The sequence below is a fragment of the Pantherophis guttatus genome, chromosome 9 (genome assembly GCF_059756535.1).
Source record: "Pantherophis guttatus breed Tessera chromosome 9, ASM5975653v1, whole genome shotgun sequence".
Lineage (NCBI taxonomy): Eukaryota > Metazoa > Chordata > Lepidosauria > Squamata > Colubridae > Pantherophis > Pantherophis guttatus.
Window position 1 is genome coordinate 2,579,975 of NC_142071.1, and position 17,167 is coordinate 2,597,141.

Below are 17,167 nucleotides of genomic sequence, written 5' to 3' on the forward strand. Positions count from 1 at the left end.
ACTAGCAGTCAGCTGAAGTAGCTGCAGTACTGCACTCTAACCACTGTGCCACCTCGGCTCATTTCTCTGTCCGGGCACACTAAGAATATATATGCTGAACAAAACTCCACATTGGCAACAGGAAGAGCATCCGGCCATTAAAACACTCTGCTAGCTCCATTCAGTTGCCCAGACTCCACCCCTCAAGGGATTATGGGGTCATTAAAAGAAGATGATGATGATGATGATCAGTACTAATAGATAAACCTTGGGAAAATGTAGGGTTTTCCCAAGCTCAGTTGTGGGAGTCAAATCCCGGCGCTACCAGTTCGCTATTGGTAGCGCGCAGGTGCGGCGCTTCTGCTCATGCCCAGAGTGTTTGTGATGACATCTTGGCAGGTGGGCGGAGCCTCCCGCTGCCGGCACTACTGATTCACCCGAACCGGGACGAACCGGGAGCGACTCACCACTGGTATGGCTACCCTGAATCTCTTTCTTCTTCCCCCATCCACCTTGAGACTGTGCAGTATTTTAATTTGGGCTTCTCTCTGGAATGTGCTGCTTCTTCCCTTGGAAGACTACCCATTCCTTCTCCAGGTACATACTCCATCCCATCACCCCCCCCCTCCTCAAAATCATGCTCCTTTCCGTGTTTTCAAGGGAGCCAGGCAATGGAGGGAGGGACGAATGCACCATTGTTGATATTTCATCAGAATCTGACAACTGTAGATACACACAGCTTGGCTGCGTTGCAGGCAATTGCATCGTTGCAAGCTTGAAAGGGGATTGAACCCTAAGCCTGCTCTGCACAAGCCAAAAAGAGTAGGATATGACTCAAAGCAATGGAATATGGGCAAGATAGGACACGAGAAGGTGGACTCACTTACCTTGGAACAGGGTGGCATTGTGACATTCAGATGGCACAGCACATGCTGAAGCTCTTCATACTTCATGGGCTTGCGGAGGAAGGACAAAGAGCCACTGGCTTCCCGGCTACTGTCCCTCACCTACATTTCAGAAGACCAGAGGGAAGCAATGAAAGTTCTTCAAGAAGCATGATCAAAATATCACCCGTCTTCCATCCTCCTTTGACTTGCTATCAAGTCCCACCTTTCTAACTTGACTTTCCTTTCTGGTTGTCCCAAAGGTGCTTGTTTTTTTCAAGAGGCAACTGGACTCTCTGGTTTTTCTTTGAAGATGTTTCAGTTCTCATCCAAGAAGAGCTTGGATGACAAGCAAAACAGCTTATTTTGGGGGTAGGGCTTATATTAGGTGCACGGATAAAAAACAGGCTGGGGCTTATTTTGGGGGTAGGCCATATTTTGGGGAAAACACAGTAGTTATCATCTTCTCTTCAGTTGTCTTTTTTAGAGACTAAACCTCCTTCGGTCTCCCCTTGTAGGATACAAATTTCAGCCTCCTGCTCATCATAATGTCAGCACTCCAAGCTGCAATCATTCCAGCGCTGACATAAGAAGGAGAAGGTGGGGGCATCTGGCAAGAGATCGTTTGACTTTTCACCTACTTATTTTCCCTGGAGATACTATCCCCTAGGAGATGGGTTGGGAGGGGGGAAATTCCTTTGAGCTGAAGTAGTAGATAACAGCTGAGTGATTTGGAAGATGGCCAATGAGACGCAGAGCAGTGAGAAAAGGAAGGGGAGGGTTTGGACCAGGAGGTCAGTGTTGGCTGCAGCCGAGTCGGAGTTTCGATGGTTGTGCTTAATAAATGAAAGATTTTGATCAAGGACTATTTGTTTGAAATGCAATTTATTTGAGACGACACCGAATCCTGACACATAATTGCACTTCCCTGATCCTTTAATCCTTTTGCAACCATGTTCCTAGTCCTGACTTTAGCTCCAAACAGCTGCTGAGCTGCAAGGGTAAAATAACAGTGTGATCTCTTCTTCCCTGGCCAAGGTCAAGAAAACTCTTCACCTGTAGTGAGAGTTAATTGTTAATAGTTCTCTTCCTAAAAGTGAGAGCAATTAACCAGTGGAACGGCTTCCCACCAGAAGTTGTGGGAGCTCCATCACTGGAGGTTTTTAAGAAGAGATTGGACCACCATTTGTCTGGAATAGAATAGGGTCTCCAGCTTGAACAGGGGGCTGGACTAGAAGACCTCCAAGGTCCCTTCTGTTATTCTGTTATGAGCTTGATGGAGATTTACAGGTTCCGTTGCTTAAGTTAAAAGGGCCAAAGCATTGTTCAAGTCCAGAAGATCCAGATAATATTTGAAAATAGCTCAGGCAGAACCCTCCCTAATTCACTGAAGTATAAGAAGGGGGTGACAGCCATTTGTCTGAAATGGTATAGGGGAGGTGTCTTTTTCCCCCAAGTTTTTTTATTTTTTATATATGTATCAAATCAATGTTTGACATATGGGTGTTACACATTCTAATACAAATAAAACTATTAATCATAATTATTACATTCAATCAACTTATATATTTCTAGTAAATAATACACACTTGTCTTAGATTGCAATCTATCATTGTTCAATTATTCCACGTTTTCTCATTATTGTTTTCAATTTATTATATAAAAATGCATACATTGATATTCCCCCTTCTCTTATTTCTATCACCTATTCTAGCTTTTAATCATATCACCCTTTATTAAAAGACTTTTCCTTTCTTTCCTTTCTAACTTCTAATCATGTCACCTACCTAAAAGAAAAAGAGAGAGAAAAGAAAAGAGGGAGAGAAAGAAAGGGAGGAGCAAATCAGAACAACAACATAAAAAGGAAGAAATCATCCATCCATCGTCTCTTGCCCGCTTTGATACTTTTAATTGCTCTTTCTCTTAAAGCATAGCAATTAAAAGTGTTATTCTGTTATTCTGAAGTGACTCAAACTTAGCTTTTCTTTCTGAAATGTCTACTTACAATAAGTAACTTCTCTTTTTTTAAAAAAAATATTTTTATTTCTCATAAACACATTTACATGTACAGTTATTTTCATCATTTTTCATTCATCTTTTCTTTTAACTTTCATTTTTAATTTTAACTTTTTCAGGACTGCTCTTTTACCCTTTACCTTTACTCCAACCTTTCTTCTTCTCCTCCCCTTCTCTTCCTACCTCTCTCTTCTCCTACTTCCTTCATTCTTCCTCTCCTTCTCTTTCCTACTTCCCTTTCTCTTCCCCCACTCCTCTCTTCTTCCCCCCTTCTAAGCTTCTCCTCTGCAAGACCGCAAAGAGATGGTTATAGACTCTGCTGGCATCCTTATCTGGGAAGAGAGCCAGCCAGAACAACCGGAGACAACCCCAGATTTCCAAAACTTTTGCCGATTACCTTAACTGGGATGATGAGACGATTCTCATGGAATGACTGGAACAAGAAGCTCCGTTGCTGGGCGGCCTTCTTGATTGGCAGCAGGTTCCCAGAAAGCTCCATGTGGAGTGGCATACCTTCGGCCACCTGCGAAAGACCACCGTAAGATTCTCCAGGCGATCAAAAGCCACCCAGAGTTAGTTTGGATTTGAGTGGCACCAAAATCAAATCAAATCAAGTCAAATCAATCAAACCAAACCAAATAAAAATAAATTAATAAATAACTATTACAGAAAATTCTAATTGCAATTCTTCTACAATGAAAAAAAAAATCTGGAAAGCAACCAAGATGGCAGGCAGGGGGAGGGGGCTGTCAGCGTCTCAGCGCTGACATAGAAAAGGGAGATAAAGCCTGAACTTTTGCCTGCTAAATCCCTTTGAAGCTCGGTCTCCTTGGAAATGAAGAGGGGGGGAAACATTCCTGTGAACTGATGAGAAAAGAAGTCAGGAGAGTGACTTGGAAGATAGCTAATGAGAAGCAGAGAATTGGGGATCGGAAAGGGAGGGATTGGGGGGCAAAGGTCAGTCCTGACCGCACGAGCCATGATCCGGTTGCTGTACTCAAATAAAGAGAAAATTTCCTTAAAGATTGGCAGTTTGGAAATTCATTTATTTTGAGATAGCATTGAAGTCTGACAGGGGCATTAAACCTTGGAGTGACTGGCAACCAATAAGTGTCCCAGTGTCAGGCACAAGAAACCAGAAGCCAGGATAGGGTTCAAAAGTCGTACGAGTCAATTTCATGCTCCCTGTACACAGGAATCTGAACTACTAACAGTCAAGGCAAATTGGTGCTAGATAAGAGTCAACGGAATTCACGAGGTTCCGAATTTAGGTCTCTTATGGGACCAGAGCGACTCTAAACTGATGATGCATTTGACCCCGCCATCGCCTAACCCGAGGAGTTACCTCAATGTCTCGGCTTCGTGCCACTTCTGTGAAGTTTTCATGCTGCTCCAACGTTTTGTCTACTTTGTCATCGGTCATACAGTAGCAGCGCAAGCGTCCTTCCCTCCCGTCATTCATTTTGGCAAATACCACAAACTTAGCCATGTACGGCACCGCTGCCAGCTCCTTGTATAACAGCGTGGCAAAATGGACGGCTTCGGCTGTGCGCGGGCAGTCTGCAAGCCAGAACCTACATAGCAGAAAAAGTAATACAGTAGTAGGATGGGAAACCACCAGAATATGCCAAGGATGAGCAAACCACCTCTGTTCAGTTGCCAAGAAAACAACGTGGACATATCTAAGGAATCAACAGAAGTCAAGCTTGATTCAATGGCGGCACTACCTTGTGTCAAGCTTCAAATGACGTTTGCTGTCGCAACTATTGTCGCATTTCAGCTTGACAATGAACTATGGAGGGAGGGAAGGGGAAGGAAGCAAATGCCACCTGTGGCACGTGTGCCACAGGTTGGCCATCACGGCCCTATGAGATCTAGCATGTGTTGTTGAGGTGCCACCCAACACGTTCTCCTAAACCTTCCCTCCAATTCACCTGGCTGACACGTTGGTGGTGAAATTTGCACACTCGTCGGAATAAATTAATTTTGTGGTCCCGGTGATGTCCTCCCATTGTGCTGGCGCAGTTCCTCCTGGGAAAAGAAAGTGGGAAGAACCAATTGAGCGTCTTTCAATCCCCGGTTTGATTCTAGAAATTCGGTACAGAAGCTCAGCTCGGCATGAGGCCAATTGGCCAGTCCTGTGTGATGTTACTAAGAGCGGCCTTCTGACAAATAGAATCAATGGAGAAGCTGGCAGTGAAATTGCAAATTGCTGTCACATATGTCGTGGTTAACATGCAGAGGTGATTCGTTTAGCAACTACAGTGGAGGCTATTTTACAAAACACCCAAAAGCTGGACAAGGAATAATGGATGGAAACTGATCAGGGAGAGATGCAACCTAGAAATAAGGAGGAATTTTCCAACAGCGAGAACAATTAACCAATGGAACATAAGTTGCCTTCAGAAGTTGTGGGAGCTCCATCATTGGAAGCTTTCAAGAAGAGACTGGACTGCCATCTGTCAGAAATGGGATAGGGTCTCCTACTTGGGTGGGGGGTTCGACTAGATGACCTAAAAGATGACCCTTCCAACTCTGTTATTGTATTCTAAATAGAGTCAATGGAGAAACTGTCAGTAAAGTTGCAAATTGCTGTCAGGTATGTCTTGCTTAACATTCAGGGGTGATTTGCATAACAACTACAGTGGAAGTTGTGAGTCTATCGTGGTCATGTGATGTCTTGGTTAACCACTGCATTGTTTAGTGCTGGAGTTGCCAGTTCCAATTGTAGTTGATATTTGAGGACTACCTATAATCAGATAAAGGAAACTTGAGTTGAGGAACAGAAATGTAATTTGAGAAAGTGTCACACACTTCTCCCAAGACCCTCTCTAGTTCTCACAAAGATAAGAGGGGGGAGAGACACTTTCAGACTTGCAAGATTCTGCAAGATTGGCCTGTGTGACTTTGGTTTCCTAGTTTGGTCTACCTTGAAGAGCTGGCATCATGTGACATTATTCTGAAGATGTTTACAAGAGAGAGCACTGCTTATGTCCTCAATGTAATGGAGGATCATGGGTTGGAAGTAAAAGAGGACCGAGAAGACCAATGACCGGGAGGATGTCCAGCTTCCCCATAGCGCAGCTTCCAAATCCCGAGGTCCTCCCCAACTTTGCAACGAAAAAGCAACATGGGGAAGGGATGCTGTCTCTTACACACCCTCAGCAGCCCCCGCTCACCTATAACGCTGCAGAGGAGGCGCAGGCTGGTGGTATCGCCTTCCCCGCTGTCTCGGGGACTCTCTCTCCAGGATGGGGGCAAGGGAATGCGCAACCCGATCGGTCGGTGAAATTTCCTACGGCGCGGCTCCACCGTCACAATTGGGCTGAAGGTTGCTTGGTTCCCCAGGAGTTTGGTCACCAGCTCATCAGGCACTGGCTGAGCCTGCAAGAGAAAGACCAAAACTCAGGAAGGTCTCGAGAAGGCTTCTTCCTGACTCAAAGCAATGAAGACAACAACCTACATCACGCGTAGTGCACGCCAAACATGTGCTGTGCACGCATGCGCACCACAGGCGCTACTGCGCAGCACAGGAAAAGGAGGCTTAAGAAGGTAAGTAGAACAGTGAGGGGGGAACAGCTGTGCCGTGCAATTTAGATTCGCTAAAGGATTTTCTGCTTTCTAGCGGATATAAATCGCGCAGCACAGGCTGATCGGGGGAAATAACGGTTCGGACGAACTGGTAGTGTTTTTTTACTACCGGTTTGCTTGAACCGGTGCGAACCGGTAGCATTTCACCCCTGGGTTAAGAAATATGTTAGATGATAGATAGATGATAGGTAGTTAGATGATGAGAGAGAGAGAGAGAGAGAGATGGGGAAGGGAAGGGAAGGAGAGGAAGGGAGGGAGGGAGGGAGGGAGGGAGGGAGGAAGGAAGGAAGGAAGGAAGGAAGGAAGGAAGGAAGGAAGGAAGGAAGGAAGGAAGGAAGGAAGGAAGGAAGGAAGGAAGGAAATGTTACAAGTCCATCCCATTTGGTAAAGACAGGGTTCAAAACTATTGTTCAAACCCAGAAAACAAATCAATCCAGTAAACGAATCAAGAAGGTTTCATGAAAGCAATCACAATGTCCTTCATTCAGTACCTGCAGAGCCAACTTGACTTTCTTGGTGACTGCCGTTTCGGGAAAGGTGGCTTGGACCATGGGCACCAACGAACTCTGGAGACATCCCCCTTCTGGGCCAATCAACTCACAGTTCTGGCACACCCGGGACATGACCACAAAGTACAAGGGGAAGTCGGTTGTGATGATACGGCAAATCCTTTTCTTCTCCAATTCTTCCAGACTTTCCAATTCTGTAAAAGAGTAACTGAGGAATTTTAGAACCCACAGGTCACGAGAGATCCAGTGGCTAGCCTGCCTCCAGAAATTAATCAGGATCACAACAAAAATACTAACAACAACTATCATAGTAATAGAATTAATTAAAGGGTCAAAACATCAGACTTTATGACAATATTTCTCAATCTTGGCAACTTTAAGAGGAGTGGACTTCAATTCGAGGAGGAGGAGGAGGAGGAGGAGGAGGAGGAGGAGGAGGAGGAGGAGGAGGAGGAAGAAGAAGAGGAGGGGAAGGAGGAGGAGGAGAAGCAGAAGGAGAAGCAGGAGGACGAGGAGGAGGAGGAGGAAGAGAAGGAGGAGGAGGAGGAGGAGGAGGAGGAGGAGGAGGAGGAGGAGGAGGAGGAGAAGGAGGAAGAGGAAAAGAAGCAGGAGGAGAAGGAGAAGGAGAAGGGAGAAGGAGGAGCAGAAGTCCAGAGATGGGTTTCAGACAAGCAGTTGTGAGAGTCCCATCACTTTGTCATAGCTCCTCAATCTTTGAATCTCATTGGAGTCCCTAGGCAAGTTGATGTCTTCCAGGTAGATGTCCCTACCTTCATCCATCCCATTGAGGACCTGGTCCAAGTAACTCTCTGCGTAGTGGCTGCGATGCTCCTTCCATACAGACCCATTCTCACTACGTAGGACCACCAACTCTCGGTCACCACGGCCGTGCGAGGCAAAATGAGGGATTTCCACAATCACAGGGCTACAAGAGAATTGTGTGTAAGAAGTTGATTAGATGGCCACTGTCTTCATAACAGTTGAAAACAAAGACTCTCCCAGTACCAAAGGTACTTTTTTTGGAAGCAACTGGACTTCCTTGGTTTTTCTTTAAGACTTTTCGCTTCTCATCCAAGAAGCTTCTTCAGGACTGAAGAAACTTTGACACCTTTGGGACAACCATGACCTGGAGGACAGAGAATCTCTACAGATAGCCTCAAACTTCGCCGTCTACGTTCTGACCTACGCTTAGTTCATAAGATCATTTACCAAAACGTCCCACCTGTTAATGAGTACTTTAATTTCAACTGTAATAACACAAGGACTATTAGTAGATTCAAACTCAATGTAACTCGCTCTAATCTTGATTGTAGGAAATAGGACTTCTGCAATAGAGCAGTAAATGTCTGGAACACCCTACCTGATCCTGTTATTGGTCTCTCTAACCTCCAGACCTTTTACCTTAAACTGTCTACCGTGGACCTTTCATGTTTCTTAAGAGGTCCCTAAGGGGGCGTTCATAAGCGCACCAGCGTGCCTACCATCCCTGTCCTACTGTCCCCATTGATATGTAATCATTCTATGTGTTTACGGCTATGTTTTGCCTATTTATTTCCTTTTATTTGAGCCAAAAAAAAAAATTCATGTGTCCATGTCTATATCTATACTGTTACTTGTTTTCTTGTACTTGCTGAGAAAGAAAGAAAGAAAGAAAGAAAGAAAGAAAGAAAGAAAGAAAGGAAGGAAGGAAGGAAGGAAGGAAGGAAGGAAGGAAGGAAGGAAGGAAGGAAGGAAGGAAGGAAGGAAGGAAAGAAAGAGAAAGAAAGAAGGAAGGAAGGAAGGAAAGGAAAGAAAGAAAAGGAAAAAGAAAGAAAAAGAAAGAAAGAAGGAAGGAAGGAAGGAAAGAAATAAAGAAAGAGAAAGGAATAAAGGAAGGAAGGAAAGACAGGAAAGAAAGAAAGAAAGAAAGAAAGAAAGAAAGAAAGAAAGAAAGAAAGAAAGAAAGAAAGAAAGAAGGAAGGAAGGAAGAAAGGAAGGAAGGAAAGAAAGAAAGAAAGAGAAAGAAAGAAGGAAGGAAAGGAAAGAAAGAAAGAAAGGGAAAGAAAGAAAGAAGGAAGGAAGGAAGGAAGGAAGGAAGGAAGAAAAGAAAGAAAGAAAGAAAGAAAGAAAGAAAGAAAGAAAGAAAGAAAGAAAGAAAGAAAGAAAGAAAGTTTTCACCTGAGGAATTGTGCTCCCGCAGGGCCCAAAGCAATAATTCTGCTGGCCAGTCCTTCTTCCTCGGCCAGAGGGGGTGGAGCTGGTAGCTTCTGGGGCTTAACCAGCCGGCAGGTGATGCGAGTTGGTGCTGCACACGTCCTGGGTGGAATGATGACGCGAAGGCCATTGTGCCTGCTGCCCCGCATGGAGCCTCCACGGGCATCTACCATGAAACTTACCAGGAACCTGGGAGGGGAGAAGAAGACAAGACAGCGCCGCCAAAGGACTCATCGTCAAAAGAGTAGAGGCAACAAATCTTGTCATGATGACATGATGAGACCCTTCCTACAACTTCATAAGGGGTTGAGATGGCAGAGATGACTCACCCTGTGTGGACAGGGCTGGCTACAGGACTGATGTTGTCAGAGGTCTCTGTGGCAGGACTGCTTGGGATGAGGGACTCTTCATCAAACTCTTTGGAAGGCTAGATGGAACAGAAATGGGTCTCCTATTAAACAGAGGTTTAGACCTTACCAATCCATGCCAGACTCTCCATGACCTGGACCTCCTTCCCGCAGATGCCATTTTCCACTACAAACACTCTTCATCCCAACTCCACTTCGTGCAAACTCTTCACGTTGCCATCTTGGAACCCAGAAGTTCTGGCACCTCTGCCAAAAATGGGTACACCTGTTCCCATGGAGCATTTCCTCACAACTCTTAAGCTGAGTTTCATTACATTAGGCTGTTGGGGTGGTTGGGTGGGTGGGGGGGAATTTGGACCAGGGTCTGCTAAGCACACAACTCCAGCTTGATCTAACATACGTCAGGGTTCCAAGTGATATACCCACCGCAAACAAAACTCCGAGGCAGGTAGATTCCTCAAAGTATAGTTTTATCGGATATATCATATTGGCACAGTTCTGGTGAAAACCGACTCTGGAAGATTCCCGCGGTTTTCACCTAATTAAAAGTTTTCCCCCTTCCCCAAACGTCACATGGTCCAATCAAGGTGCCATCTGGTTGCCTGGTAACATTGCTCCTCCTCTCTCTGGCCAGGTTTTAGAATGTCCTTGGTTCCCAGGAGAAAGTATTTTGTTTCGGCTGGAAAACTCCCAGCTATCTCTATTCCGCCACCACCCCTCCCTATCCCTCAGCTCCAGTGTGGCAACACTGAAGCATCAAAATGGCTTCGGTCAGGTCAGCTTCAGGGTTGACAACACAGGGGTGTCCAACCTTAAGACTTGTCGACTTCAATTCCCTAAACTCCCAAGCCAGCATGGCTGGTTGAGGAATTCTGGGACTTGACGTTCCCAGTTCTTAAAAGTTGCCAAGGTTGGATAGCCCTGGACTAACAGGTAATTGATCAACAAAGCTCCTGTGGAATGCTCCTTCAGCTCCTGCCCTCATTGTAGCTTTGTCGGGCTGGCACTCACCTGCTCGGGTTCCTCAGCCTGGATCAAGACCGTCTCAGGCGTAACGCAAGGGATTCGAGGGATAGCTGGTGACTCCTCCCTTCTGTGTTTCAAAACAAAATTTAAAACAGGAAGAAGGGTGTTGGGAAAAGAGGGTGCAGCCTGGCCTTCTGTCAGCGTTGGAAGCCAATGCTGCCACATTCCTTGAAACACTACTTCCAAGGGCTTAACAATAGGCCCGAGGTAGGCCGTAGGGGCTCAGTATTGTCTTGCATCTATACCAGGGGTGGGCTGCTGGGGGTTCGCACGGGTTCGGGAGAACCTCTAGCTAAGATTCTGTGCAGTTCGGAGAACCCCCAAATCCCACTCCTGGCTGGCCCCACCCACCCCACCCCTCCCCTCCCAGGAGTCCCCACGTGGCAGGTAAATGCAGGGCGGATGCAGAGACTCAGGGAGGGTGAAAAACGGGCCTACCGGAAATTTGGGAAGGCCAGAAACGGGCCTGTTTCCGGCCTCCAGAGGGCCTCCGGAGCCTGGGGAGGCCATTTTCGCTCTCCCGGAGGCTCGAAGAAAGCCTCCGGAGCCCGGAGTGGGCAAAAACACCCCCCCCAGCAACCGAGCAGAGAACCCTGTGCTAAAATATTTGAAGCCCACCCGTGATCTATACATGTACACGGAGATACATGAAAGGATGCACCTCACAAACAGGCATAGCATCTTCACAATACACACTCTGTCCCTTACATACAATATTGTATTGCAAAGTTATATTGTACAGGGTTTTGTGCAATATAACTTCTCCTTTTTTGGGGGGGCGGGGGGGAATGTCCAAGAAGCTTCTTCAGTTCTAATTGATTTAACTAAGTTAGAACTGGGGAAGTTTTCAGAGGAGAAAGGAAATGTTTTCAAAGAAAATGAAAACAAGAAAGTCCAGCCGTCTTTTCGGAAAAAAGCACTTTTGGGCAGGGGTGAAATGCTCCCGGTTCGGACCAGATCGCCCGATCCAGTAGCGATGGTGGCGGGTGGTTCGGAGAACCGGTAGCAAAAATCCCTGCACCCCCCCCCCCGCCCCACCATGCTCAGCTGAGTCGCAGGATCATCAGAGGCGCTTTTTTTTTTAACTTTTAAAAGCATTTTTTCTACAAACTCTTCCGACGAAAAAATGCTTTTAAAAGTAAAAAAAAAAAAAAGCCTCTGATGATCGTGCGGCTCAGCTGGGATCCTCAGAGGCTTTTCAAAGCATTTTTTTCTGCAACCTCTTGGCCGAAGAGGTAAAAAAATTGCTTTGAAAAGTCTCTGACGATCCCAGCTGAGTTGCCTGATCGGCAGAGGCTTTTCAAAGCATTAGAAAAAATGCTTTGAAAAGTAAAAAAAAAAAAAAAATTGACCACGCCCACCCAGTCACATTACCTCCCCCACCAAGCCACGCCCACAGAACCAGTAGTAACGAATTTTACATTTCACCCCTGTTCTGGATCATCTCATTTAGAGGACGTTGGTCTGAAAAATTTGGGCTCTACCATGATGAAAGGCTGCCGAATGGATTTACAGAGGGTCCTCGAATTATGACCACAATTGAGCCCAACGTTGATGTTGCTAAGTGAAAAATTTGTTAAACGAGTTTGGCCCCATTTGGCGATCTTTCTTGCTACGGTGGTTAAGTGAAATTGTTGCATTTGTTAACTCAGTAGCATGGTTGTTAAGTGAGTCTGGATTCTCCACTGACTTTGCTTGCCAGAAGGTTACAAAAAGGAGGTCACATGACCTTGACACAGCAACAGTCATAAGTATGAACCATGGGGATGCTGCAATGGCCATTGAGTGTGAAAAAGAATCTTAAGTCACTTTTATCCAGCACCGTTGCAACTTCGAACGGTCACTAAACAAACTGTTGTAAGTCAAGGACTACCTGTAGAGCGCCCTCTCCATAACTTACGTGTGATCCAATTTGGGGACAAATTCCACAATTTCTCTCTCGTCTTCCTGATACTGAAGTTCCCGTTTCTGCATCTTGGTCCCCGGCAGTTCGTCTCCTAAAAAATCAGGAGACAGGGATGAAAACATGGTGGAATCAGAGGTCAGGCAAAAGGAAAGCAACAGAGGAAAGTCAACCCTTCCGTGGCCTAGAATTTATGCGAGGAAAGTCAACCCTTCCGTGGCCTAGAATTTATGCGAGGAAGATGGCCAAGGGCATCCATTTCCACAGTCCGTTCCTGCAGCTGTACTTGAATCTGGAGCCAGCTCATTCAATCAAACACGTTGCAGGCGCGATGGGACCACAACTCCCAGAATTCCATTGGACTTTCCAACCCAGATGGAGCAAGGCTGGAGAAGGCTTGTTTGTGGCCTGAATCCTATAGAAGCCCACCAATGTAATGAAGGTGTCCTCCTCCTGTTGTGGCTCGCCAGTGGCCAGCAGAGCTGGTAGCAGACTCGGACAGTGAGGAGGTTGGGGAGGAACATGGGCCAGTCCTGGAGTCTGGGGAAGGCCCGGACGAGGGCTCTGCATCGGAGGCAGAGAGGGGGCCAGGGCCAGATGCCAGTTATCAGCTGCCTTTAGAGTCAGACATCAGTGGGGCAGAAGAACAACTGGAGCCTGTTCCCAGTGTCCGCATGCACCGAGTTGCCAGACGAACGAAACAGCTAAGGAACAAGGGGCGACTCAGGAGTAAAGCCACAGATGGACGATGAATGGCCCCTCCCATAGGGAATAAAGGAGGAGCGAAAGGGGAGTGGAGTTTGCAGGAGATAATTAATTTGCTTAATTGGTTCGTGACTCTCCAAGACTCCTTGCCAAGTTTTGAAGATATCAGCCTGGCAGCTCTCCAAGCCAGATAAGGCCTGTGACTGTAAATTCACCCTTGAAAGACTTCGCTGGATGTGAATGAGAGGAATTCACAAGTAACTTAATAAAAAGGGATTTTTGTCGGGATAAGGAGTCTGCTTCGTGGTTTGGGAACGCCTAGGTCAGAACATCTCCTGTGACTAATATTTAATCCAGATGTGTCTTCTTGAATAATATTTGTACAATCTTGAGATCTCGTGTGGCTTCATCCTGCAATCAACAATGGCGTAGGATACGACTGAACAAACTACTATGCTATGGATATAGATCAAAGAGGGCTTTTGAAGGGTAGACCGATATCTTTTTCATGGAGCTTTGAAAAAAAGGATTCCCGACATTTTTCTTTGTCTCATTTTCATCACTGGTTCAAAACGCTTTAGAAGACACCTGCAAAATCTGGTTCAGTGATGGGGGGGACATTCTGAGTCCTATTTCGCACCACCTTCATCTTCTTTTCATAACCCCATAATCCCTTGCGGGGTGGAATCGGGGCAATTGAATGGAGCTGAGCGTTTACTGGCCAGATGCCCTTCCTGTCACCAGTGCGGAGTTTTGTTCGGCAGATATATTCTCATTGTGCCCAGAGAGAGAAATATCTGCCTCTACCTACGATCGAACTCGCAGCCTCCTGATTGGGAGGTGAGAGCATCACCTCTAGGCCACCGCACCACTCACTATTTCACACCACCTTGAATTCTCTGAAAAACATCCGTTTTGAGAATCATCAGCAAGCTCAGTGTTGCTAAGCTGGTGGAACAGTGTTTTTTGTTTTTCAGATGACAGGAGGTTAGAAGAAACTACTCCTTGCTAAAAGACGAAAACAAGGGACGGGGAAAGAGGTTGGATTCTTGGAGAATCATGAAGAAGGGAATGGCTCAAATCTTTGGAAAATGAAACGGAGATCCCAGGAGGAGACATGAACGGGAAATGAAGGTAGTGGTCCATGAGGAAACAACAGCTGTTAAGGCATAGGTGGGGAACGATGGCCCTTTTATGAACTCCCAGAATTCCTGAGCCAGCCATTTTGGTTCAGGAATTCTGGGAGTTGAAGTCTACACGTCATAAAGGGGCCATCATTCCCCACCTCTGTGTTAAGGAATGACGGAGAAGTCAAATCAGTGCTTGCTTGTTTTCACTTTTCCCTTGGTGGTATTTTGAGCTCACTGAAAAGGCTTTTGATGAGGTTTGAGGGCTGTTAACACCGGCCAATCTAAAGCAACTTCTGGCAAGCGTTCCCACGTTATCATTTTAACCCAGAATTGAATAGAAGACAAGGCCCGAGAGACTGCAGATGGCCGAAGAGAAGATGGCACAACAAAAGGCAATTTTTTTTTTCACACCTTGGCTGCCTCATTGCTAAGTATGAAGGAGAACACCACACCAAACCAGTTCAAAATTGCACCCAAATTCTCTTCACCGTAAAATCAACGTTAAGTCAAACGCTCAACTGTTAAAAAGCGAATTGGAAGTGTTGGGGGGGAAAGATGGAAGAGAAAATTCTGCACAGTGCTGGTGAAAAGCAAAGGGAAGTCAAGAAAAGCAAAGCCAAGTGAGGTAGTCAAAGAAGTTGGGTTATTTTAGGCCAACGTTCTAAGATGTGTGAACTTCCAACTCATATCGGCTTGCGGAATTCTTGGAGTTGAAGTCCACGCATCTTCAAATTGGGGAAGGAAGTCCCATCCAGGCTCTTGCCTAGAAGTCAAATAAACCTGCTAGCAAGGCCTCCAACTCCTTTCAGTACCAGATTTCGCAATCTAGCATTAAACAAAGAACCCGCAGCGATGAAATGGTGGTTTGCTCACACGGTCTCCCTGTGCGCCCCTCCCCCACCACAACCCCTTCAGTCACAGATACAATGGAGAAGGAGACAGTGAGGTGAGCTGGCCCCCTGGAAGCCACAGCTGGCGTGGAATGGAGGCATGGGAGGCCCGAGCGTGTCCCGTGTGGGGTGGAATGGGGTCGATGGGGCGGGCGGGTGAGCCAAACCCATAATAATACACACAATCCATACCCAGGAGAGTTACGTGACTCGTGCCTGAAAAGCAAGAGAAAACAAAGCAATTTTGTAGAGTTGGTTGAAGGCCGTGGACTCCGTTGCCCTAGTTTTAGTTAAGGGGGTCGCGGGGTCTCCAAACCTGGCCACGTTTAAGACTCGTGGATTTCAACTCCCAGAATTCCAATTCTGGGAGTTGAAGTCCACGAGTCTTAAAGTGGCCATGTTTGGAGAGCCCTGGGTCTAGGACCAGGCTCTGCTTGGGTCAAAACTGTCACCTTTCAAGTTGGTTAAAGGATTGGTGTAATCCTTTAACCAAAGTTGTCCCAAAGTTGCTTTTTCAAGAGGCAACTGGACTTCCTTTGTTTTTCTTTGAAGACCTTTCGCTTCTCATCCAAGAAGCTTCTTTAGCTTCAGAGCTGAAGCTTCAGAGCTGAAGAAGCTTCTTGGATGAGAAGCGAAAGGTCTCCAAAGAAAAACCAGAGAGTCCAGTTGACTCTTTGGGACAACCATGACTTGGATGACGGAGAATCTCCACAGACGGTTGGTGTAATTGTGGCAAGGACGAGAAGGTTATTCCCAGGATAAAAACCTTCCAATAAGCTGAAGAAAGCAACACAATAATTGGGAATCCTTTTATGTAAACATTACTGCATTGAAAGTAGGAAAAAGATTAGTTGTATTTGTCATCTTTCTGAGAGCCGTGGTGGCGCAGTGGTTAGAATGCAGTACTGCAGGCTACTTCTGCTGATTGCCGATTGCCAGCAGTTTGGCAGTTCAAATCTCGCCAGGCTCAAAGTTGACTCAGCCTTCCGTCCTTGGTAAAATGAGAGCCCAGATTGTTGGGGACAAGCAGCTGACTCTGTAAACCACTTACAGAGGACTGTAAAAACACTGTGAAGTGGTATATAAGTCTATTTTCTTTCTTTCCTTCCTTCCTTCCTTCCTTCCTTCCTTCCTTCCTTCCTTCCTTCCTTCCTTCCTTCCTTCCCTCCCTCCCTCTCTCGCTCCCTCTCTCTCAGTGGTAAAAATGCAGTACTGCAGGCTACTTCTGCTGATTGCCGATTGCCAGCAGTTTGGCAGTTCAAATCTCATTCTGCCCACTGCCAACAGTTCAATCCTGACTGGCTCAAGGTTGACTCAGCCTTCTGTCCTTCCGAGGTTGGTAAAATGAGGATCCAAATTGTTGGGGATAAGAAGCTGACTCTGTAAACCGCTTAGAGAGGGCTGTAAAAGCACTGTGAAGCGGTATATAAGTCTATTCTCTTTCTTTCCTTCCTTCCTTCCCTCCTTCCTTCCCTCCCTCCCTCCCTCCCTCGCTCCCTCTATCTCAGTGGTTAGAATGCAGTACTGCAGGCTGACTCTGCCCACTGCCAGGAGTTCGATCCTGACTGGCTTAAGGTTGACTCAGCCTTCCATCCTTCCAAGGTGGGTAAAATGAGGACCCAGATTGTTGGGGGGACAAGAGGCTGACTCTGTAAACCGCTTAGAGAGGGATGTAAAGCACTGTGAAGTGGTATATACGTCTAAGTGTTTATTGCTATTTTCCTTCCTTCTTTCCTTCCTTCCTTCCTTCCCTCTCAGTGGTTAGAAGGCAGTACTGCAGGCTGACTCTGCCCAAAGCCAGGAGTTCGATCCTGACTGGCTCCAGGTTGACTCAGCCTTCCATCCTACCGAGGTGGGTAAAATGAGGACCCAGATTGTTGGGGGGGGGGGACAAAAGGCTGATTCTATAAACCGCTTAGAGAGGGTAGGGAAGCACTGTGAAGTGGTATATTAATGCTATTGCTATTTCTGTC

General features: G+C 46.3%; 1 protein-coding gene across 12 annotated transcripts in view; it reads right to left on the reverse strand.

Moving 5' to 3' along the window:
* The window catches only part of ANK1 (ankyrin 1), a 157,704-nt gene that overhangs the window by 28,581 nt on the left and 111,956 nt on the right, over positions 1-17,167 (reverse strand). For 10 of the 12 annotated variants that reach the window (XR_015729382.1, XR_015729383.1, XR_015729384.1 and 7 more), the window contains exons 23-34: positions 15,387-15,410; positions 12,467-12,563; positions 10,552-10,633; positions 9,502-9,599; positions 9,137-9,361; positions 7,750-7,904; positions 6,962-7,173; positions 6,059-6,263; positions 4,814-4,910; positions 4,225-4,453; positions 3,277-3,402; positions 867-986 (exon numbers count right to left, since the gene is read on the reverse strand). Coding sequence is in view for 9 of the 12 variants with exons in the window: in XM_087875798.1 (XP_087731924.1) it covers positions 867-986; positions 3,277-3,402; positions 4,225-4,453; positions 4,814-4,910; positions 6,059-6,263; positions 6,962-7,173; positions 7,750-7,904; positions 9,137-9,361; positions 9,502-9,599; positions 10,552-10,633; positions 12,467-12,563; positions 15,387-15,410 (1,670 nt within the window). In the remaining 3 variants the exon portion in view is untranslated. The remainder of the gene's footprint in view (positions 1-866; positions 987-3,276; positions 3,403-4,224; positions 4,454-4,813; positions 4,911-6,058; positions 6,264-6,961; positions 7,174-7,749; positions 7,905-9,136; positions 9,362-9,501; positions 9,600-10,551; positions 10,634-12,466; positions 12,564-15,386; positions 15,411-17,167) is intronic. The other 2 variants (XM_087875793.1, XM_087875797.1) reach the window with 1 other exon arrangement.